Genomic DNA, 25,324 nt, shown 5'->3' with positions numbered 1-25,324 from the left:
ATGATCTATCAAAGTTTAGGGTATGGGGCAAGCTAATTATACCACATCCAATTTAAAAGGTAGGGGGAATTTAGGTCCGCACAATATAATTGCCCAAAGTAGAATGTGGCCAGAATGCTAAGGTTGTTATTCCTATTATTTCAAGTAGTTTCATGAGAAATTAAAGGACCAAAGCTCATCTGGACATCAGTTTGGTCACATCTTAAAAATAAAGAAATAAAAGCCCTCACCATCTCGCAGCACAGTACCCCCTGACGGTTCAATCTGCAATTGGCAGAGCGTTGCTTTTTATTGATTTACTAGTACCTCTTTCATATGAATTGGATTTTCCTTGGAGGTCTCTTGTCCAAGGACTGTCTAGGCTCATCCTTTCTTAGCTGGTATGGTCACAGGAGTTCTCAGTGCTGGGTGGTTTGACTACAGTAAACACTGATTTCTACTAGTTTAACATACACTTTAACTGCGAGTGGAAAAGACTTGTAACAGCTTCATAATATTACTATATGGACTGTATTAAGGCCCCAGTTCAGGAAAAATAAATCCATTAATGACAGCATTTGATCATGTACTTCACTTTAAGCATGTGCTTAAATCCCATTGAAGTCAATGGGACACAATCACATGCTGACAATTAAGCAAAGGCTTAAGTGCAATACTACATAGAGATGGACTTAAGTGCTTTCCGGTGTTTATTGACCCCATAATGTAAGTTTGTTTGTTTATTTATTTATTTTTTAATGACATGTACCAACAAAAATGGAATAAACAAAAACTTTGTCAGGAAATGCAAAAAAACAAGTTTTTCATAATTGTAACACTTGGCATTGAATGTAGGCAGCATTTTCAAGCACTAGTTATGAATATATTTCTAAATAAATATATTCATAGACTTATAGACTTTAAGGTCAGAAGGGACCATCATGATTATCTAGTCTGAACTCCTGCACATTGCAGGCCACAGAACCGCACCCACCCATAACCTGTGGCTGAGCTACTGAAGTCCTCAAATCATGATTTAAAGACTTCAAGTTATAGAGAATTCACCATTTACGCTAGTTTAAACCTGCAAGTGACCCATGCACCATCCTGCAGAGGAAGGCAAAAAACTACCAGGGTCTTTGTCAATCTGACCCACGGGAAAAATCCTTCCTGACCCCAAATATGGCAATCAGTTAGACCCTGAGCATGTAGGCTGGATCAACAAGGCAGGCACCTGGGAAAGAATTCTCTGTAATAATTCAGAGCCCTCCCCATCTCGTGTCCCATCTTTGGCTGTTACAGATGTTTGCTACTGTCAGTCACTGATGGGCCACATGCCATTATAGGCAGTCTCATCAGACCATCCCCATCATGAACTTATCAAGCTCAGTCTTGAAGACAGTTAGTTTTTTCGCCCCCACTGCTCCCCTTGGAATGCTGTTCCAGAACTTCACTCCTCTGATGGTTAGAAACCTTCACCTAATTTCAAGCCTAAACTTGACAGCCAGTTTATATCCATTTGTTCTTGTGTCAACATTGGCACTTAACTTAAATAACTCTGCTTCCTGCCTAGTATATCCCTCTGATGTATTTTTACAGAGCAATCCTATCTCCCCTCAGCCATCTTTTGGATAAGCTAAATAAGCCAAACTCTTTGAGTCTCATCTCAGAAGGTAGGTTTTTCATTCCTCAGATCATCCTAGTAGCCTTTCTGAACATGTGTTCCAATTTGAATTCATTTTTCTTAAACACGGGAGACCAGAACTGCACACACTATTCCAGATGAGGTCTCACCACTGCCTTGTATAATATTAACACTTCCCTGTCTTTACTGGAAATACCTCGTCTGATGCATCATAGGACTGCATTAGCCTTTTTCACAGCCACAGCAGATTGATGGCTCATAGTCATCCTGTGATCAACCAATACACCCCGGTCTTCCTCCTTCTTTGTCACTTCCAACTGATACATCCCCAGCTTATAGCAAAAATTCTTGTTGTTAGTCCCTAAATGCATGACCTTGCACTTTGCACTATTAAGTTTCATCCCATTTTTATTACTCCTATTTTACAAGATCTGGACAACCTTGTATGATATTCTTTCCTCCTCCATATTGGCAATACCTCCCAACTTTGTGTCATTTGCAAATTTTATTAGCACACTCTCACTTTTTGTGCCAAGGTCAGTAATAAAAATGTTTAAATAAGATTGGTCCCGAGACTGATCCCTGAGGAAATCTAGCCTGACAGTTCACCATTCAGTATGACCAATTGTAGTCTCCCCTTTAACCAGTTCCTTATCCACCTTTTAATTCTCATATTAATCCCCATCTTCTCCAATTTAACTAATAATTTCCCATGTGGAGCAATATCAAATGCCTTACTGAAATCCAGGTAGATTAGATCTACTGCTTTTCCTTTGAGAAGATAACTGATTATTTAGACAAAGGAGGAGACGAGGTTCATCTGGCATGATCTACCTTTTATAAAACCAAGTTGTGTTTTATCCCAATTACTGTTCACCTCTATGTCCTTAACTACTTTCCTTTCAAAATTTGTTCAAAGATCTTGCATACAATTGAGGTCAAACTAACAGGCCTGTAGTTTCCTGAATCACTTTTTTCCCTTTCTTAAAAATAGAAACTGTATTAGCAATTCTCAAGTCATTGGGTATGACCCCAGAGTTTACAGTTTCATTAAAAATCCTTCTTATTGGACTTGCAATTCCGTGTGCCAGTTCCTTTAATATTCTTGGATGGAAATTGTCTGAGCCCCCTAATTTAGTCCCATTAAGCTGTTTGACTTCCACCTCAGTAGTATTGTGGAAGAATTATCATTAAGGGTCTGATAGTAACATTAATCCAAATATAATCATATTTCCTGCCATGTCTTTAAGATTTCATTTCATTAATGCAGTATTAAGGATGCATGCTTAAGGAAACAAAATTGAAGATATATAAATTGATTTAGTAAATAGTTAATATCAAGCAAATTGTTTTGAAAATCAGAATTCTGCTGATAGCATTTTAAATGTTATATGTTCACATAATGAAGAAATTGTGTAATTAGAACAATCTACTGATGAGTAATTTTGCATTGAGAACAAATGAAAATTGTCACTTATTTTAACATATGATAGGACCTACTACTAAAAATAGATGAACTCTCAAGACCCCTGGTTGGGCAGACCCCTTTGAAACCTTATAGGGTCTGTCTACACAGCCTGCAGGAGTGAGCCTCCCAACCCATGTTGACAGACTTGGGCTAGAGGAGCTCACACTAATTCACTAAAAATAGCTGTGTAGACAACAGTTTGATATTGCCGCTTGGGCTGGAGCTCAGGGTCTGAAGCCTAGAAAATGGAGTGGGCTTCGAAGCTTGAGATGCCACTTCAAAACATTGTCTACATAGTTATTTTTAGTACACTAGTGTGAGCCCCACTAGCCCGAGTTTGTCTACCTGGGCTGGGATGCTCAATTCTGCAGGCTGTGCAAATGTATCCAAGGGGCTCTGTACAAGTGCAGCAGGTTCAGCATGGCACATTCAATATCAGGATCATAGGTATAGTTTGCATTATTTTCCTTTTACAGAAATTGCCAAAGAATATAGCATCACATGCTAATGTCTGTTAAATTCAGTGGAGCTGTCTGGAGCGGTACTCCGGTAAATATTTTCAAACACCCCCCTCCCCCCCCACGGTGTTTTTATAGCATGTTGCGGGGGAGGAGGGCATGGAGGGCTCTGGGAAATACTGTCTGAGAATTTAAGCCCTGTCTATTACGCATGTCCTAGACCCTCCATTTTCTTCACATGGTGCACAAAACTTCAGATCTATCAAGATATGAAGCTGATTCATTGTAGATAAAGTCAAAGAACTTTCAGCACTTAAATAATTGTTTCACACCTCTTTGATTTCTTGAAATTATGTTCTTCATCACCTGTCTCTGTGTGCAGAAAAACGTAGAAGAATAATATAAAAGAAAATTTTGGGCAAACTTACCATATAACAAGTGAAATAGATTTGCTTTTGACTGGAATACAACTTCCGGCCCATTTCCAATGACCTCCTGACCTTGTATTCTGATCCTTTATAAAACTTCCTCTCTTAATATTATATTTTGGTTTACTAAAGAATGCTGTTTCATAACTCTGAACTCAACAGTATTTTTACTTTCTTGACCTCTCTTCTTCCCTTCTTTTTATACGAATAACCAATAATACTGTACCACTTGTCTAACTTTTTGAAACATTGTTTATATTATTTTCCATTTTGGTCATTTTCCTTTTTATGGGGTCATCTTCTGAAAAATATCTGGAACTGGCAGGAAAACATGTGAAAAGTCACTTGACTCCTGATGATTTTCAGGTAGGATTCTCATGAAGGATTTTTGGTCGCTGCAGGAATCTTTTAGCTTAGGTACGAGGAGCGTTGCTGCAGAGTGAATGAGGAAAACAAAAAACACCCCCGGGGGGCAGTGGGGGTGGAGGAGGGAGAGAGAGAGAAAAGCAACCAGCTTAATCATGAAAATTATTTATTGCCAGATAATAACCATAGGGCAGCCAAACAAACAAAACAGTTAAAATAATAAATCTAACTTAAATTTGATTATAAAAGTAAGGTTTACAAAACTATAACTGATCACACAAGTCAGGATCAGAAGGCTATACATATATACAGAGAGAGAGAGAGAGATGGGTTCTTACCACTCCATGAAGCTTGAATCGATCGGGGGTCCCAGGTGGTGGTGTAGCTGAGGGTTCGGAGTGCTGGAGTCAGGCAGAGCCCCCAGCATGATCAGTCAGGAGAAGATGAAGTCCCAATGGAATTGATGCAGATTTTGTATCCAGTCATCAGAATACTTACTTGAGCATGGGTGGGGGATTTTGTAGAGAAACAGCAATGGTTCAAGGGAGAACACTAGATTTGTTTATATGTAAACTGATGGCTCAAGGGAGTATACCAAAGTTGCTTTGTTCAGGCTAGACAATGGGAGCTGATCATTTCTGGCTATGGGTGTTGTTCCTTGGAAGGAGCTCACAATGCAGTTAGGGAGCTTCACTATTTTGGATACCAATAAAGGATTTATTCCTAGAATTGGTCTGATAACTGCTGAGCTGGGTGTGTGCAGGCGTGGGTTCATTAACATCTGGAGTAGAGATCTCCCATCATGCAGTGCTTCCCTGCTTTTCTGGTCCCAGAGTTCAGTGTGGTTCTTGCCTTGGAATCTCTGTTCTCCATTCTGTATGCTAATAGAGATGCATCCTTGTCCCATATTCGATGCAAATGAGGCTAGGAGAGTTTCCTTAATCCTGTCATCTTTATCCTAGTGGTTTAGGTGTGTCTCCCACTGCCTTTTCACTGCTTTTTGTAAGTCTTTCTTCTGATGCAGATTTGGTTCAAGCAGAGGCTGGGACGAGGAAGGTCTTTCGTGAGTCAGACAGGCTGGGTAATGCACCCTGGTTTTCCAAGAACACAGAGCTATTAGGTAACAACTTCTTGGAGGGTGGATTAACTACAGTGACAGAAAAACCCCTTTCATCACTGTTGCAAGTGTCTACACCAGTGGTGGGCAACCTACTGCCTGTCAGGATAATCCGCTGGCGGGCCGCCAGACAGTTTGTTTACATTTGCCCGGCCGCCCGCAGCTCCCAGTGGTTGCGGTTCGACGTTGCTGGCCACTGGAAGCTGTGGGCGGCCGTGCAAATATAAACACACATTCCGGCAGCCCGCCAGAGGATTACCCTGATGGGCCGCATGCAGTCCGCGGGCTGCATGTTGCCCACCACTAGTCTATACTGTGGTGCTACAGTGGCACAGCTGCAGCGCTGTAGCTGTGCCACTGTGGCATCTGTAATGGAGACAGTCTCAGACTGAAAACAAAGTGTGGGAGATTTTGCCTTCGTGTCCAGAAAGTGGAAGACCCTGATGGTGTATACTCCAAAAAGATCACACCTGTAAATTCATTAAATCATCTTTTCAGAAAGCAAGCCTTGTTCTCAAAGGTGTAACATTAGATTTACAGTGGACTTGGATACATCAGGACATGTCTAATGAATTATAGAACCTTTCACCTATAGATCAACAATTTAACTCTTCCCTATCTCAGTAGGAATTGATACGTTAGCAGCTTCTTCAGAAGATGAGCTTGAATCCCAGTTCCAGCTTCCACATCCCAAATTCACCACCATTTGCACTAGACTGTAAACTCTTTAGGGCAGGATTAAGTACTGTCTCTTGCTATGTTTTTATACTGGACCTAGTACAATGGGGTACTGAGATTAGTTAGGTCCTCTGGTAAGAATTCCTACAGCAATCGCCAAAATTGCCTTTCTCACCATAAAGTTGAGAGTGGGCAGCATTCATTAATGTTTGGGAAGCTCTCAAATACTTAAGTGATGAGCACCATAGTCCATGAGGAAGTTAATAATTATGTCCTCAGTGTAGGGTTTGAATAGTGTGCGGTGAATAAGCCACACACTGAACAATGAATTAAAAATAAGATTGAACAACTGTTTATTACATGAACAGCATTCATTCTGTGCACTGAATGAGGCAGGGATCCTGTTCACAGGCACAGGCAACCTTAATTCTGGCATTTCCCAACTTCTGAGTGCTTGACTTCGCAACCTTAATAATGTTCTTTTAATGTAGTATGGTGGAGTTTTACTTTTTATTTTTGTTTTTTAAGTAAAATGGGAGGGAGAAGAAGTATATATCATCAGGTTCATCAGCAGGGTTAGAGTCTTTAAAGTCACCACAAAGACCTCTGCCACTTGAGCTACTGGAGTAACTGATAGCAGTAGGAGTTTGGTCAGCACTAGGAGCTGTGAGAAACCTGAGCATGTTCAGTGAAGACAGGATTTTCAGATTTTACCTGTTAAACTCTAGCAAATCTCTACTGAGCATGAATGAATTGTGTTTTTTTTTTCCCCCAAAGGCTTTAACTTGACCATATTTGGGCAGATTTTCATAGGGATGGAAAAGGGCATATCCTCAACACACAGTCTACCCTCCTGCCAAATTTCAAGTCACTAACACTAGAGTTTCAAAGAAAAATTAGCCAAAATTGTTTTAACATTGAAAATCAATGTTATTTTCCTTAATCTTATGTTCAGAAATGGCTGAATTGTTTTGGCTGAAATTTCAAATAGATAAATAAAATAAATATCAACATGAGGAAATATCAACCATGAAAAATTTCAGCCCAGTAAAGACCCCTGGGGGACACCTATTTACCTCTCTCCATTCTGAAAATGGAGTATTTATTCATACCCTCTGTTTCCTATCTTTTAACCAGTTACTGATCCATGAGAGGATTTATCCTCTTATCCCATGACAGCTTACTTTGCTTAAAAACCTTTGGTGAGGGACCTTGTCAAAGGCTTTCTGAAAATCTGAGTACACTATTTTCACTGGATCCCCTTGTCCACATGCCTGTTGACTTCCTCAAAGAATTCTAGTAGATTGGTGAGGCATGATTTCCCTTTACAAAAACCATGTTGACACTTCCCCAACAAATTATGTTAATCTATGTGTCTGACAATTTTGTTCTTTACCATAGTTTGCCCGGTACTGAAGTCAGGCTTACTGGCCCTTAATTACCGGGATCACTTCTGGAGCCCTCTTTAAAAATTGGCTTCACGTTAGCTATCCTCAAGTAATTTGGTACAGAAGGTGGTTTAAATGATAAGGTACAGACTACAGTTAGTAGTCCTGCAATTTCATATTTGAGTTCCTTCAGAACTCTTGGATGGAATATCATCTGGTCCTGGTGACTTATTACAAATTTATCAATTTGTTCCAAAACCTCCTTTAATGACACCTCAATCTGGGATATTTCCTCAGATTTGTCACCTAAAAAGAATGGCTCAGGTTTGGGAGTCTCCCTCACATCCCTAGCCGTGAAGTCTGATGCAAAGAATTCATTTAGTTTCTCTGCAGTGGCCTTATAGTCCTTGAGTGCTCCTTTAGCATCTCAATCGTCCAGTGACTTCCTGCTTCTGATGTACTTCAAAAAATGTTTATTACTTTTTGAGTCTTGGCTAGCTGTTCTTCAACTTCTTTTTTGGCCTTCCTAATTATATAACTACTTATTATATGGAATTAGGATAAGTTTGGTTGCTGTTTAGACATACTGAATAATGTTAAGAAATAGAGACTAATAGGGTATTTTCAATTTGAACACTATGGATTTTTCATTTTCTTTGAGGCAGCATTAAGTAGAACTCTTTCAATAATGTTGTTGTCTGAATGGTACTGAAAAATGGTCTTCCAAATTCCATTGAATAAATGTATAGTTTTCTCTTTGAGGCAGGGACTGTTTTTTGTTTGTACAGTGCCTAGACCAGTAGGTAGGGTCCTACCAAATTCACCATCATGAAAAATGCATCATGGACCTTGAAATCTGGTCTCCCCCCATGAAATCTGGTCTTTTGTGTGCTTTTACACTATATTATACAAATTTCATGAGGGAGACAATCGTTTCTCAAATTGGGGGTCCTCCTGACACAAAAGTGATTTGCAGGGGAGTTGCAATGTTATTTTAGGAGGGTTGCAGCATTACCACCCTTACTTTTGCACTGCCTTCAGAGCTGCACGGCCAGAGAGCACGGCTGTTGGCTGGGCACCCATCTCTGAAGGCAGCGCCCCACCAGCAGCAGTGCAGAAGTAGGGGTGGCAATACCATACCATGCCACCCTTATTTCTGCACTCCTGCCTTCAGAGATGGGTAGCCAGAGAGTGGTGGCTGCTGACCGAGGGCCAGCTCTGAAGGCAGCAGCGCAGAAGTAAGGACGGCAATACCATACCATGCCATCCTTACTTTTTCACTGCTGCTTGCAGCGGCTCTGCCCTCAGAGCTGGGCTCCCCACCAGCAGCCGCTGCTCTCTGGCCACCCAGCTCTGAAGGCAGCGCCGCTGCTAGCAACACGCAGAAATAAGGGTAGCAGTACCACAACCCCCCCTTATCCCCACCCCACAATAACCTCGTGACCCTCCCACAACTCCATTTTGGGTCAGAACCTCTACAATTACAACACTGTGAAATTTCAGATTTAAATAGCTGAAATTTATGATTTTTTAAAATCCTATGACCATGAAATTGACCAAAATGGACCGTGAATTTGGTAGTGCCCTACCAATGGGGTACTGGTCTGTTACTAGGAATCCTGGGCACTAACTTAATAGAAATAATAATATTTTGGACCCACATTTTACCAGTAAACATAGCATGTGAAGTATTTCACTGAACATTTTTAATTATTTTAGTAAAGTATTTTATGACAAGTAGAGCTTTCCTCTGCAACACTATATGTTCTTCAAATCTGTTTCGGTAATTCCTCCCCAACCACCTGCAGTGCTCTGGATTTTTCAGTTAATCAAAATATTTCTCCTTCATTAGTTGCAATCTACCAGAGTTTGTGTATTTCCTTTAATAAAAACAAAAGTAGGTAGTGTGTATGATTTCTGTAATGATAATTAAACAATTGATAGAGCTTACTTAATCCAAAGCAATATTTTGTTTTCATTTTATTTCAGCTCTACAAAAGTGTTGCATTTTGCTTTATTCCTCTTTAGTTTATTCACAAAGATCTTTAAATTGTTTACTTGTAATCTGAGTAAACTAATGTACCCCATCAACCCCAGATAATGTAACTTTCTTATGGATTAACTTGAGTTAATGTTTCGAGTTTTATTTTTTTCTGTCCTTGGGGAGAAAAATGCCTTCTAGTTAATATAGTTTGGACTTGGATTGCATGCTTGTTTTTAGTGTCTGAGAAAATAAATGTCCGTACCAATCCCCCCCCAAATCCCAGCATTCCTGTTTCTTGAAAACATCACTTTCTTGATTCAGTTCTCAAAGTATCTGAATGGGTAAATTGTCCTATAGATATTCAGAAATCATTCAAATGCTATTTTGTTTCTAACGCTTTCTGTTCTTAACAGAAACCTACTAGCTGGAGGCCAATATGAAGGATTAGGATTTGGGTGGTCATCACCAAAGGCAAAGGGCAATAGCTCTAATCACTTGGCTGCTGCTTATACTTCCTTAAGCAGCAGAAGAGCAAAGTTGACGTTTGATTTCTGAATGGCAGTTGTCAAACTTAGGGTGTGTCTACACAGGGAAGTTTAATCCAGAACTTTTTTGATGCAATTTAGTGTAATCACCTTAGGTTTTAGAGAGCATGGCCCCTTTACAACTTTGTCCTGAGGGTAAGTAGTATTGATTGTTCCAGGAAGAGGAAATGCTATTTGAGGAGTGTGGAGAGGGAGAGCAAAAGGGAATGTTTCTGGAGCTCTGGACAAAAAGGATTACAGCAAGCAGGTCTTACATAGTGAAGCAGCCGAGAACCTGTCCTCACAGCCTGGGAGGGACACAGAGGCTGACCGGGGATGCCCCAGCAAGGAGCCAGGAGGAGCACTGTGCCAAGGAGGAATCACCCAAGAAGGACAAATCAGAGCTGGACTCAGTATCATTGTTGCCCAGAGCTGTATAGGGCCATGAGTCTTGAGCTTGTGACTTTGTATTGGGAATAAGGAGGGAGGTTGTAGCTAGTTACGTCCAGAGGTTGTCGCTCTGTATGGGTTTACGGAGAGTTTGCCAAGCAGCATGTATTTTGGGATTATTTCCCTGTGAATTGTGGGAAGCCAAGTGGGTTCAAATTAAAAAAAAAAATTGTTTGCACTGTCTCCACTCCAGACTTCTTTTCTGGGCGGTGTTGCACCATTTTTGAATTGCTGTTGGCCATTGTGGATCCAACAATGCTCCACACCACTATAACGACAAGCACAAATAAGCAAAGGCTGTCAAAGCTGGATGAATTTAGCATTTGTCTTTGCCCATCATACCACAAAACAGATTATGCGGGAGCACGATAATGTTCTGTGGTGGCATTAGGAGAACACTCTGAAGCAGTGGCAGCAGGACAAGCAGGAAAAATAGGTCTACGCCAAACCGTTGGAACTAGAGAACCAGTTCTTTGGTCAGCTACACAGTATTCAGCACCATTTATGATCCTGGGAAACCAGCATGAGTTGGTGGGAAAGGATCATTCTGCAGCCTGAGATGACCAGCAGTGATAAGAGAATTTCAGAATGGTGAAGGCAACCGTTTTCGAGCTCTACATGTAATATATAAAGAGAGCCTGGAGCTCTGGGCCTGGTGTAAGACCTGAGACCTGAACCAGAGGCTGTGAACCCAAGTCAGACCATGTATTCAAGCAGATGCTTACAAGTTCACCGTCTGGTGGATGAACTTGGAAAAATTTGCTGATAGCATTGCTAAAACATAGGCACTCCTAAGAAGGATTAGGCACTAGATATTTACATAAATACTTCAAAAGGCTAGTACCAGATACACCCCAATATAGTACAAGATAAGATGGTTTGACAGAACAATGGATAAGGATGTTTTGTCAGAGATATCAGGAACAAGGGGAGGTAACAAACAGATGTCATGAAACATGTAAGGTGGCATGTAAGTTGTTTTCCCAGTTTTGTCTCAGTCCATAAATGTCAGGGTACCTCTCCTTAACCCTTTGTGTGGCTGAGGGAACAGCAGAGACTCCCACTGCAGATTGAGCTGCTCCTTGCCCTGGGGCACTTCTGTGTTAATGTATTTATGCAACATTTTGCAAGTCTTTAGGACTGTGCCTTGAGTGCAGCTTGGCTGAATGCCTTTGTCACTGAACCATGCCTGTGGTCTTTCCCTATGAGTAACATGGAGATCTGCTGAATTAGCAGGCTGCGCTCTCTGCTAGAGCTAATAGCACCAGAGCTCCAAAGACAGAAGCACCGAGCAGCTGTAAGAACTTGGCAGCAGTAACAAAATTCCACCCTTCTACACTGTGTGGAACTGACCCCGGAGCTGCAGCAACAATGTACCAACATATGCAGTGCCCCATACATGGGGAGAAGCAGGTCACCATTGCTGTCTGGAAGCTGGCTACCTCAGAATGCCACTCTCTATGTAGACAGCCAATTTGGCATGGGGAGATCAACTGTTGGGGCCATTCTCATGAAGGTTATTGATAAGGTGCTGTCTAACCGAATCCTAAAGCTGGGTAATAGTCAAGATATCATTGACAGTACAGAGTTCCCAAACTGTATTGGGGTAATTTATGGAACACACTTGTCTATCATTTATCTTCCCTCTCCACACTAACCTCCACCCTCAGGAATTTATAAACAGAAAAGGATATTTCTCTGTAGTTCTCCAAGGACTCGTTGACCACCATAGCAGGTTTAAAGACATAAATTCAGGGTTGTCTGGAAGGGTCAATGTTGCTAGGATCTTTCCAAACTGATTTCTATTTAAATTAATGGAGAAAGGACTCGCTGCTCCCAAGACCACTGTGGACATTAATGGTGTGAAGATTGGCTCAATTATTCTGAGACACCCCATCTTATCAATGAAGCCGTTTCAGGCCATTTGGACAGAAGGAAGGAACATTTTAACTACTTCCTCGGTAGCTGCAGAATGGTAGTCCTGTGTACATTTAGCTGGTTAAAAGGCAGGTGGCACTGTTTATGGAATAGGTTGGAAGCAGTGGAAAAAATGTTCTGACCATTATAATTGTTTTTTTGTGTTCTTCATGATATTTGTGGGAGCAAAGGAGAATTGCTTGACTATTCAAGCAGCCAGCAAGGCATCCCGTAGAAAACACAAAGCTGTGGGAAGATAGTCAGGAATGCCCGTTGTTCATATTTTGAGCCACATGCCTGAACATGGAGGAGAGTATTGGGATAGATCCATTGTGATAACTGTATTATATATGGGTGGTGGAAGTGAAGTGCTCTCTATGTACTTTTGTAAAACCCTACGAATTATCTCAGCTTTATTTTAAAGGTTTTCTAAGTTAACGACTTGTAATGGATGGATTGTAAACATTTTTTATTATGAAAGAACAATAACAAAACCAAAAATAAAGTTTTAATTAAACCAATGGTAAAATAACGTTGTTTAGTTAAATGTATTTTCAAATATAAAAATCTACTAATGATGCACTTATAAACAAACATTTAATTAAAGCAATAGTGCAAGCAAAACTGGCAATAAAACAAACCATTCAAATAGAACAAGGTTGGGTGGGAAGCTTCAAGTCACAGGTGTGTATTTGCCTTCCCCTCTGCCTCTTTTTGTGGATCTGGGGTTGAGAGCCATGGCTCAAAATTGTCAGGGGCACTGCTGGGCTCAAAAGCACTGGGCTCCCAGGAGCCAGTATTCTCTGTACCTTGAGGTTAGTTCTGAGACGAGAATGGCCACTGGTAGCACTGCTGTTGTGGTACAGTGGGGAGGAGTTGCTGCTGGTTCCAGTAGTCAGAATTGTCCAGGGGCTGAAGGGCATGGCTGGGTCCCAAATTAGGGGCCTGCTGGCCTAGCCAGGAGCATGGTTTGGAGGAGAGCATTCTGGCTCAGGATAGCTTCCAGGAGTTGCCTCAGTGTCTCCCCATCCTTTTCCATCGTCTCTTTGACTGGCAATGCTGACCCTGGCCACTGCCACTATCTTCTAGGAGAGTTGCATTTCTTTCTTTCCCTGGGCCATGTACTACCTCTGCCTCTCAGCCAGTCTGCTTTTCCACTGGAAGTCTGCCACAAATTCTGCAAACATCTCATTCTGAATCTTCCTTTTTCTCCCTCTCAGGTTGATCAGTCTCTGAGCAGTGCGTAGAAATCCTGTCCTTGATGGTCTAGCTGTTGCAGGTGCTATGGCTATGGGAGTCATGGCTAAAATATCAGTTGCTTATTGTTCACATTCCAATCAGACCATAATAGCATTTTAAAAATATGTATATGTTAATTTACCTCCATGAGACTCTTAACAATCTTGGGAGAACCTCAGAGATAAGTGTCTGCATCTGGGTGTATTGGGATTTCTGTCTGCTGTATGTGCTATTATGCTGTTTGGGAAGTTGGGAGATGGGGCGGGTTGGAATGATGTTCCTATTTAGGTTTTGCAGGTATTTTTGTGGTGTCAGAGGTTATGGTTAGAATGCGTGTCATTTGTACCTCAGTGGGAGTACAGTAGTATTGTTAGTGACTTAGCTGGCCATACTGTATCCATTTATGCCTCATGTAAACTATGAACTCTAACCAAACTTTTTTCCTGTCTGTTCTCACTATCTATAAACTGATGAATTTTGCACAAACGAATAACATTAAAAATAATCCTAATGAGAAGGATGAACCTGGTGCACTGCTATCAATTTATTAATGTTCGGCTCTATTTTTGTCAGCAGCATTCTTAAATCACCGCGATTAGCTATTTGCAGTTGGTTTCTTTTTTTAGTCAACAGATTTGTGACCGCACTGAACCCACGTTCCACTAAATATGATGAAGGAAATGCAATTAAAAACTTTTGTACTATAGCCCATAATCCAGGATAAAGTGTAGGTATCTGCTTTTGCAGCCAGAACTGTTGGTAGCCGTCTTTGAATTTAAATTTCAATTCCTCATTTGTTGTTACTTCTGTCAGTTCTTCTTGTAATTTTGGAGATTCTTCTGTATTTGTACTTGAAAAAGGGACCAAAACCCTATCGGGTATGTTCATTTTAAGAATATCTTCAAATCGTTGATTGAAGTCAGAATGGAGAGCCTCCAAGTGCTGACAATAGGTAAGCAAGTCTTCATCATGTTTTTCTACTGTTAATAAATTTGGAAACTGGCTGAATTCTCCTCATCCTAAATTTCGTTTGTACAGAAGAAGTTTTGCTACAAACGCGGAAATAACAGTTTTTGTTTTGATTAAATTCAGCTCATCGCCTTGGAGCTGTAAATTTGTTTCATTAAATTTATTAAACAAGTCTGTCAAATAAGCGATGTCATTTTTGGAATCAATCAAGTTGGCTCGTAAAGCATCATCTTTGTTTTCTAGGAACTCTAGCACTGAGTCAAAGAGTTCATAAAACCGATCCAAACAGGCACCTTTTGATAGCCAACGAAATTCTGTATGAAGCAGCAAGCGATTGAATTCTTCATCATTTTCAATACAAAGTTGTCCAAACAATCTGTCATTCAATGAATTGCTTCTGATTTTGTTGATTGCTTTAATGACATAATGTAATGACCTATGTAGGCGTTCACTCAAATTTTTGGCAACTAAATGTTGACGATGAATGACACAGTGTACAGCGAATACATTTGGAACCGCTTTTTTTAAATATGCAAGAAAACCCCTGTAGCGCCCTATCATCACTGGAGCACCATCAGTAGCAACTGACAAGATATTACTCAGGGGGATTTCTTTTTCTTTAAAAAACTCTTCCAATACATGAAATATCGATTCTCCTTTAGTATCAGTTCGCAAATTTTTAGCAAATAATAATTCTTGGCAAATTTTTTCTTCTCTTATGAATCACATGTATGCTAAAAGTAAGGCTTCATTTCCTGGCAAAGTTGACTCATCAAGCTGTATAGAGAACTGGGATGTTTTTATATACTCACATAATGAGTCTTCAACATCTTGAGCCATTTCATCAATTCTTCTTTGCACTGTATTATTGCTCAAAGAAATTTTCTTGGTAATATCAGACGCTGGTTTGTGTAGCATAGTGCGTATTACCTCACTTATAGCCGGTAGAATTAGTTCTTCACCAATAGTATGCGGTTTTCCCGATTTAGCAATCAGTAACGAAATGTTGTAAGAATCACGCAACCCATCGTCATCTTCTTTGGATGCTATTGAAAAGAGTTTTGCCAATGTCAGCTGTCTCAAAAATTTTCTCTAAGTGCTTGAAAATAAGATAAATCCTTATCTTTCTCATCAGCATGAACTTTTGTCAAATGTTCTTGTAGTCTTGAAGGCTTCATAGCTTCATTTGATAAAACTTCTTGGCAAATCAGGGACATCGGTAATGTATTGTTTGTAGGCGACTGAATAAAGCCATAGTTCAAATATTCAATACTATATTGTCTACATTTTTTCTTGGGTTCAGCCATGATATTATCTGTAAAAGAAATAAAATTTGTGTGTTTATTAATCATAATAGGGGTATAAAATTATCAAGATATATAACAATTTATATAATTGAAAAAGTGCAATTTCTGTCGCCGGAACCAAAATTTTTTGCAATAGTTGTGTTGTTAGAATATCGCCCACGACATCAGGTATACAGTGGTTTTTGCGTAAGACGGCAAAAGACAACTAAACTAAAATACTAATGAAACTAATAAACTGGATTTTGTTCTTTGCTCAGCATTAGATATATGTATTTGATATTAAATTGTCAAATATCAAACTAAATTTATCAAGAAATAATTAATTTAAAAAAAATCAATATGCAATTAAAAATCAGTTAATAGTTTTAATTTAGTTTGCCCTTATTTAAATAATTGTTCCTTATTAACACGCGCCTTATTTACCAATTAACACAGATGATTCGATAGATATAAATAAATAAGTTAACAGTTTTTTTACTATTTCATTCCCCTGTTTTCGTTAATATTGTAATAAAAAATATGACAAATATATTGACTGTATACTTCAAATAGTACTGTACCGACACAAGCCTGCTACGATTTTCTTATTAGTAAGCACTAGAGGCACAGAAACGTACGGTAGATATGTAAGAAAATGTATAAAAATACTCACGTGTAAATTGCTGTTTTATTGAAACAACAATAATACAATTTGCTTTGTATGTGATCCGTAATCCATAAAGATCGAAGGTATCGAATATGAATAAAATTTTTAAATACTTATTGCACTATTGTTAACTGCTTTTTACACAATTCAGAAACTATCTAAATTAGATTTCATACATGTCACCTATTTATAGTATCGTATTGTAAACAAGTCATTACATGCACATATTCCTGCTGATGTGTGCTGGACTTCCCGACAATGCGCGACACACTCGCCTGCCAACACTTGCTTGTTAAGAGCTGTTGGCGGACTTCACACCTGATCGGTTATAATTTGTGAATTTATTTGGAAAATAAAGTAATCACTACAACTTTAACTCTATGTTACACAACAGATGAAACATGTACGAACAGTTTTTCAAAATTTTCTTATTCTCTTCTTTCTTTATGATTCCACCGCCCGCTTATTTTTATTCAACGCCCCCCAATTGCACCTGAGGCTACTACTGCCCCCCTGGATCGTTCCAGCGCCCCCCAGGGGGCAGTGTCGCCCACTTTGGGAATCTCTGTTATAGAGCTTCTGGAGAGCTGTCAAAGTTGTATTGCAAGAATGATACTCTGGAGGACTCCAGAGTTCTCAATTTAATGCAGAATTAGTGTGGATTGTGTTGTGTATACACAAGCATTTTCAAACTGGATTAACTTGATTTGATCTGGTTTAAAATACTTGTTTTAGGCAAGCCCTAACTTTTCTGAAACTGACAAGATGCTAGTTTCAACTGAGAGACTGTAGCTATTTGCAGACTCAAGATGGCAAAGCTGCACTGGTTTCCATTCTGTTCACCTTTTGAAGATTATCATATACATAATGAATAGAAACTTAAAAAAATAACTTAAATCCTGCAGAAATTGGTGGTTTAAGCCCTTTTACTTTGAAAGCAAAGCCTCTCACTCACCAGTGGTAAGAGGTATGAGTGAATTTTTCAAACCTTGGTGTTTTCCTATTACTCTAACAGTTGAGTTATGGCTATGGAAAAGTGGTCTCCACTTAAAGTGAAATCATGTTACAAAGAGTGATTTGGGTAACCTTCATCTTGATCATAAAATCTGAATGATTGCTACAACCACATCCATAAAACGATGAACTTTCATATCAGATAAATTAAATAGTAGCAAAATGGGCGTCTTGCAAGGACAGAGTGAATGCTCCTAGACCTTTTAATTCTGGGGTATGTCAGTTGGGTTATAATTGGCTCTAATTAGCACACTTTCTAGCTATAAAATTCTTTGCCTTGAAGCTCAGTGACACTCAAAAGAATTTCTTCTTGCCTTTGAAAACATCAAAATAGTGCTTCCAATTTAGTCCTTACATCTGAATGCCCAGTGGTTAGTTCAAGTGAGGGGCAAACGCATCAGCACCCATAACGAATGACTTTTAGAAAATTATTTTTTATCTTTGTTGCCAAATAATCACTACAGAAGTAATTGGCAAAAACAAATTTCATTGCCAGTAATCAAAAATGTTATCTAATAAAATAGGCCAAAATATCCATTGTTGTCCTCTTTTGTAATCCAGAAATAATCATTGAATTAAAAAAAATCACTGAGGTTTTTGGTATGCTCCCTATCATTTGGTGTGAGAAACACTTTCACTGTTCCATGATCTAGTCCATTTGCAAAATATCAGATTTGTTATTAGTCCTTTTTATTTCATTTTGGATGTAGAAACTCTGAAATTAGTTTAATCCGATATCTGTTATAATGCATTAATATTTTATCCCTTTAATTGTGTTTATAAAATGCTTTTAATCTTTTCAAAGAACTAACACATGTCTTCTGGAACAGAACTATATGGAATAATGTGTCCATTATGAAATGTAGATACCAAGTTTGTTGTAGCCATGTTGGTCCCAAGATGTTAGAGAGTCCTGAAAAAGAGCTCTTTGTAACTCGGAATCATGTCTCTTTCACAAACAGAAGTTGGTCCAATAAAAGATATTACCTCACCCATCTTGTCTCTCTGATACCAAGTGACAGTTTTAAAACCAGTTAGCTACCTCTAATTATTGTAGGCAGTTGGTAGTGATGCCTATTGTTTAGGCTGTTTAATGTTTTCCATTATAAAGACTTGTTTTCAGTTGTATATAATTTTGCCACACTATAACTGGTTGGGGTGACATTTTCTGAACCTGCTCTCTGACTCAGACTGAATCTTTTTGAAATTTCAATGAAAACAGTTCAATCATTTTGAGGAGGACTGGAAAAGGGCAAATATAGTGCCAATCTTTAAAAAGGGAAATAAGGACAACGCAGGGCATTACAGACTAGTCATCTTAATTTCAGTACCCAGAAAGACAATGAAGCAAATACTTAAGCAATCAGTTTACAAACACCTAGAAGATAATAAGGTGATGGGTAACAGCATGGATCTGTCGAGAACAGATTGTGTCAAACCAACCTAATAGCTTTCTTTGATGGGGTAATAAGCCTTACGTATGGTGGGGGGGAGTGGTAGATGTGGTATAACTTGACTTTAGTAAGGCTTTAGATACTGTCTTGCATGACTTTCTCATAAATAAACTAGGGAAATACAACCTAGATGGAGATACAATAAAGTGGGTGAGTAAACATTTGGAAAACCATTCCCAAAGAATAGTTATCTATGGTTCACAGTCATGCTGGAAGGCCATATCGAGTGGAATCTGCAGGGATCAGTTCTGGATCCAGTTCTGTTCAATATCTTCATCAGTGATTTAGCTAATGGCATAGAGAGTATACTTATAAAGTTTGCGGACAATACCAAGCTGGGAAGAGTTGCAAGTGCTTTGGAGTATAGGATTAAAATTCAAAATGATCTGCATAAACTGGAGAAATGGTTGGAAATAAATAGGATGAAATTCAATAAGGACAAATGCAGAGTACATCACTTAGGAAGGAATAATCAGTTGCACACATACAAAATGGGAAATAACTGCTTAGGAAGGAGTACTTCAAAAAAGGAATCTGGGAGTCAGAGTGGATCACCAGCTAAATATGAGTCAACAGTGTAACACTGTTGCAGAAAAAGCAAACATCATTCTGAGATGTATTAGCAGGAGTGTTGTAAGCAAGACACAAGAAGGAATTCTTAGAATCATAGAATCATAGAATATCAGAGTTGGAAGGGACCTCAAGAGGTCATCTAGTCCAACCCCCTGCTCAAAGCAGGACCAATTCCCAACTTAATCATCCCAGCCAGGGCTTTGTCAAGCCGGGCCTTAAAAACCTCCAAGGAAGGAGACTCCACCACCTCCCTAGGTAACGCATTCCAGTGTTTCACCACCCTCCTAGTGAAATAGTTTTTCCTAATATCCAACCTGGACCTCCCCCACTGCAACTTGAGACCATTGCTCCTTGTTCTGTCATCTGCCACCACTGAGAACAGCCGAGCTCCATCCTCTTTGGAACCCCCCTTCAGGTAGTTGAAGGCTGCTATCAAATCCCCCCTCATTCTTCTCTTCTGGAGACTAAACAATCCCAGTTCCCTCAGCCTCTCCTCATAAGGCATGTGCTCCAGGCCCCTAATCATTTTTGTTGCCCTCCGCTGGACTCTTTCCAATTTTTCCACACCCTTCTTGTAGTGTGGGGCCCAAAACTGGACACAGTATTCCAGATGAGGCCTCACCAATGTCGAATAAAGGGGAACGATCACATTCCTCAATCTGCTGGCAATGCCCCTACTTATACAGCCCAAAATGCCGTTAGCCTTCTTGGCAACAAGAGCACACTGTTGACTCATATCCAGCTTCTCGTCCACTGTGACCCCTACGTCCTTTTCTGCAGAACTGCTACCTAGCCATTTGGGCCCTAGTCTGTAGCAGTGCATGGGATTATTCCGTCCTAAGTGCAGGACTCTGCACTTGTCCTTGTTGAACCTCATCAGGTTTTTTTGGCCCAATCCTCTAATTTGTCTAGGTCCCTCTGTATCCGATCCCTACCCTCTAGTGTATCTACCATGCCTCCTAGTTTAGTGTCATCTGCAAACTTGCTGAGAGTTTGATCCTCCAGATCATTAATAAAGATATTAAACAAAACCGGCCCCAGGACCGACCCTTGGGGCACTCCGCTTGAAACTGGCTGCCAACTAGACATGGAGCCATTGATCACTACCCGTTGAGCCCGACGATCTAGCCAGCTTTCTATCCACCTTATAGTCCATTCATCCAGCCCATACTTCTTTAACTTGGTGGCAAGAATACTGTGGGAGACCGTATCAAAAGCTTTGCTAAAGTCAAGGAATAACACATCCACTGCTTTCCCCTCATCCACAGAGCCAGTTATCTCATCATAGAAGGCAATTAGGTTAGTCAGGCACGACTTCCCCTTTGTGAATCCATGCTGACTGTACCTGATCACTTTCCTCCCCTCTTCTGCTCTACTCTGTGCTGATTAGGTATCAACTGGAGTATTGTGACCAGTTCTGGGCACCACATTTCAGGAAAGATGTGGAAAAATTGTAGAAAGTCCAGAGAAGAGCAACAAAATCGATTAAAGAGCAACTAGAAAACATGACCTAAGAGGGAAGATTGAAAACATTTGGTTTGTTTAGTCTGGAAAAGAGAAGACTGAGAGGGGACATGGTAACAGTTTTCAAGTACATAAAAGGTTGTTACAAGGAGGAGGGAGAAAAATTGATTTTCTTAAACTCTGAGGATAGGACAAGAAGCAATGGGTTTAAATTGCAGCAAGGGCGGTACAGTTTGGACATTAGGAAACAATTTCTGACTCTCAGGGTAGTTAAGCACTGGAATAAATTGCCCAGGAAGATTGTGGAATCTCCATCATTTGAGATTTTTAAGAGCAGGTTAGACAAATATCTGTCAGGGATGGTCTAGATAATACTTAGTCCTGCCATGAGTGCAGGGGACTGGACCAAATGAACTCTCAAGGTCCCTTCCAGTGTAATTCTGTGATTTCTAAGGTGATTACGGAAAGAGTAGGTAGTTTTGGCTATGCTTCGGGGGGGAGTCCTAGTTTGTGTTAGAGGCTTGGTGCTAAAATTCATAACATGCCAAATATATTGAGCATCCCACAGCATCATGGAGTTTACTACAAATGAACTGCACTGAGCACGTTACCTTGTACATTGAGCCTCCGATAGGGTTAGAGCTCTACAATAAAAGGAATGTAGAAGCAGTAGCCAGTCCTTACTACCGTTATCTCCCCATTACCTCTCTCTCACCTCGGGAAAGAGGGAGTGGGTGAAGAGTGTGGAGAAGACCGTGAGTTGTTGTTGTTGTTTCAGCTCTTCCATTACCTGGTGTTAATTTTGTGTACTTCATAGCCCAATAGATCTGGGCCTTACATTCCTACTATAGGAGGCAGGCAAGAATCATTCACCCATTTTAGAAATGCTCCCCACAGGCTGGGTATCTAGATTGCTTCCATGTCTGTGTTGATAAGGTACCTGAGAGACTACAAAAAGTCACTTCTATAAAAGCTGGGAACAGAACTCAAGTAACTAAACTGGCAGATCTCATCCATTTAGTCTCACTGTCTTCCAAAAGCGCTCCAAAGTTAGGATATGACACAATTAAAGTTATCCTGTAATTTGGATCCTTTGTGCATGTGCATTATGATTCAGTGAATTACATTGTTTATTTTCCATGACCGTTGCCTCATCCAGTGCCCAGAATGGACAGTAATTGAGGCAAGTAGAGAAAATAAGTTGTTGTGTAATTAGGCAGACTGGGATCCAGGAGAGCTGAGTTTTGTCCTGTGAGAAACTGTGCCTTTAAGAGGCTCTGTCAAGAACCACTTGGAACCAAGTGGCCCTGAATGGTCGTCTTGCTAGAGGAGGTCTTAGACAGGCAACAACCACAGCAGATTAAGAAGTCTGAGCCCCAGGACGTGGCACAACCAGAGTTAATGGAGTACTGCCACCTGAGTACAATAGTGCTGACGTCTCAAGTGAGGCCTACAGGTCTACATGACAGTACAGTGCACCTGAGAGACAAATTGAGCATTGTTAGTTTGGTTAGTAATTTGGTTATAAGTACTTGAAATTTTGTAGTATGCTAATGTTGTTTGTTAATTGCCTGGGAAAGGAAGACGTGGGGAAGTGTACCTTTAAGAGACTCTGGCAAGAGCTAGTTAGAACCAGTTATGTTACTCATGTTAAGCAGTGATGATCAGTTAGAGCTCAGACACTGAATGAAGCAGACCTCTGTCAGATTCCTTGGCTCTGAGTGATAACCGAACACCACTTGTTCCTTCCTCTGCCACAGATTTTATATGTGATGTTGAGCAGGACTATCATGATATATATGCCCCAGGGGGCCAAATTAAGGTTGTATGGGCAACCTTAATTCTGGCATTTCCTAACTTTTGAGTGCTTGACTTTACCTCTGTAATATTATTTTAATGTTTGGAGGTTTTTTGTATGTAACTAACTACATATTGACAAGAATGGTCAAACTCTGCTCTGCAGACAAAAAGGACCAATTTATATTGAAAATTATGCGAGTTTCATCATTGTGTTTAAGGACAGATTTAGCACCACAGAATTAAAATGACCGACAATTGCAAGACTTCATTGTTTGAGGGGTTTTTCATGTGTTTTATTCATGTTATGTTTGTTTTACAGTGTTATATGGGAGCCAATGGGAGATGGTAAAAAGCTCATTTCACTGGCTGATAATCACTTATTATTGTGGGATTTGCAAGAAAGCTCAAGCAACGCCGTGGTAAGAAAAATTGCTTGTAAGTTATAATATGGCTGAGTATGGTATATAGCAAGCATTAGATTATTTAGGTTTTGGTTTGACTGGTTATCATCTAACTCAGCATTTTATAAGGATTCTCAAATATATTGCTACTAACTTTTAAAAGATAATTTTTTACCCAATTTCATTAAAATGCGCATAAGACCTTTCTTCTAACATCCTTAGAATAGGAACTAGAGCTTGTGTATTGAGACTACTGTAGTGTTAGTGTGAATTAAATGTGATAATCCTGGGTTTATGGAAACTTTTTAGTTTCCTTTTCCTGTTGCCCCCACACTCCCCAGGCTTCCTCTTCCCTTTCTGGCTGCAGCTTGTTGAAACAGGCAGTCTGGTCCCTTTTTGAATTTGAATGTTTCAGGCTTAGATAACTTTTTGTCCCCCTTCTCTCTTACCAACAGTTGTAACTTACTTACTTACTTATTTACTTCCTTTATTCATTCTGCTTGAATTGCCTGTGGCTGTGTTAGTGAGTCTAATGTCAAAATGATTTTAATAAAGCAATGATCATTAGACAAATTAAAGAAAATCCAGTTAAATCAGAGATCAATGGAACAAAAGCTTATTCTTAAGGATTGGGTAAAAGGTTAAATCTTGAAGTTATTGATTTAAACAAGTATTCATGTATGTCCTAGAGCCCAAAGAGGCGGGGGGGGGGGGAGAGAATTTTACAGTTTCTCTGTCTGCTAGCATCACGGTATCGCAAGTCACTATCTCAATGTGTCAGCACTGCTGTTATTTATCTGTATTGCTGTAGTACATAGGCAGCCCTAGTCATGGACCAGAATCCCATTGTGCTAGGCTCTGTACAAACACAGAAAAAGATGGTTCCTGCCTGGACTACTTCTCAGCTGAGCACATTGGCTCCCAGCAGCAAACTCATTCCTATCTGGACTACAGAGGAGGGGGTGGACCTCCTTGGTCTGTGGGGAGAGGAGGGGGTGGGAGAACTTGGAGGGAATCACAGGATCAAAACATGAATGTTGAATCCTGCTGTCCCCGGCACTAGGATTACAGTGGCAGGCGGGATGCTGCTAGGGTGGGGGAGAGTCTTATGCCTTGCTGTGTAGAGCCAGGAAGGGAGGCAAGGGCTGATGTTGGGTGTTCCCCTCCCCCTGCTGGTGTACTGGTCTCCCCTGAGCTGTGGGGGTGGGACACCAGCTGTCTGTGCATCAGCTTTTGCCCCCTCGGGATTGGTTGCTTCCTGCTGCTGTCTGAATGTAAAGAGAAAGCATGCCGACATACTCCTTCTCTTCCAACACACACTCTGTTTCTGTCTCTCTTTCTCTCTCTCATTCACACACACGCATGCACACTCCCTGTCTCACACACTTCTGTGGGCTTCTTGTTTTGGTGTTCAGCGATGTCAGTTTGGTCATATTACCAAGTGCTACTTTAAAAATGTGTTACTTTTCAGGCACTCCTAGAAATAATAACCAGGGTCATAGTTCAGTACAAACAAACAATGCCAGGCTCAACTGAATAGCCCCTTCTCCCCCCCTACCCCGGGCTCCTCTTATAGCGGTGTGTTTATAACGCACAGCACAATACTGAACAGCAGTGCAGGATCCATGTTTTCTGACAAAGATGGCTGAGTTGCAGGTTACCAGAGCAACTGAAAAGCGGCTGGCAATCTAGTAGGATGCCCGTGAAACGATGGGATTGAGAAACCTTCATCATTTGAAACTGTATCTGCCCCATGAGGCATTGCAAACCCTTCCCAAAGCACCCTGCAGCCAGTTGCACAGTGAGATAGCTCCCACAGTGCACTGCTCTCTCTGTCAAGACAAGAGCTGCTATTGTGGATGTGCTACACCGACACCAGGAGTATAGTGTGGCCATGCAACAGCGGTTTAATTACAGCGGTGGTACCAGTTGGAGGCGAGTATTAGCTGGATATCAAATGAGAGACAGAGTGGGGATTGACTGTGGAGAACCTTGAAAGTAAATACAAGCAGTTTTTTTGATGTAGTAGGGAAGAACAAACTGAAGGAGGAATTC

At 40.3% G+C, this 25,324-nt stretch overlaps 1 protein-coding gene across 5 annotated transcripts in view; it reads left to right on the top strand.

The window, feature by feature from the left end:
- EIPR1 (EARP complex and GARP complex interacting protein 1) overlaps nucleotides 1–25,324 on the top strand; it is a 165,810-nt gene that overhangs the window by 90,169 nt on the left and 50,317 nt on the right. For all 5 annotated transcript variants that reach the window (XM_034766431.1, XM_034766430.1, XM_034766433.1 and 2 more), the window contains one exon: nucleotides 23,188–23,287. In XM_034766431.1, the coding sequence (XP_034622322.1) occupies nucleotides 23,188–23,287 (100 nt within the window). The remainder of the gene's footprint in view (nucleotides 1–23,187; nucleotides 23,288–25,324) is intronic.

Source organism: Trachemys scripta, chromosome 3 (genome assembly GCF_013100865.1).
Source record: "Trachemys scripta elegans isolate TJP31775 chromosome 3, CAS_Tse_1.0, whole genome shotgun sequence".
NCBI lineage: Eukaryota > Metazoa > Chordata > Testudines > Emydidae > Trachemys > Trachemys scripta.
This window is presented reverse-complemented; position numbering and strand designations above follow the sequence as displayed.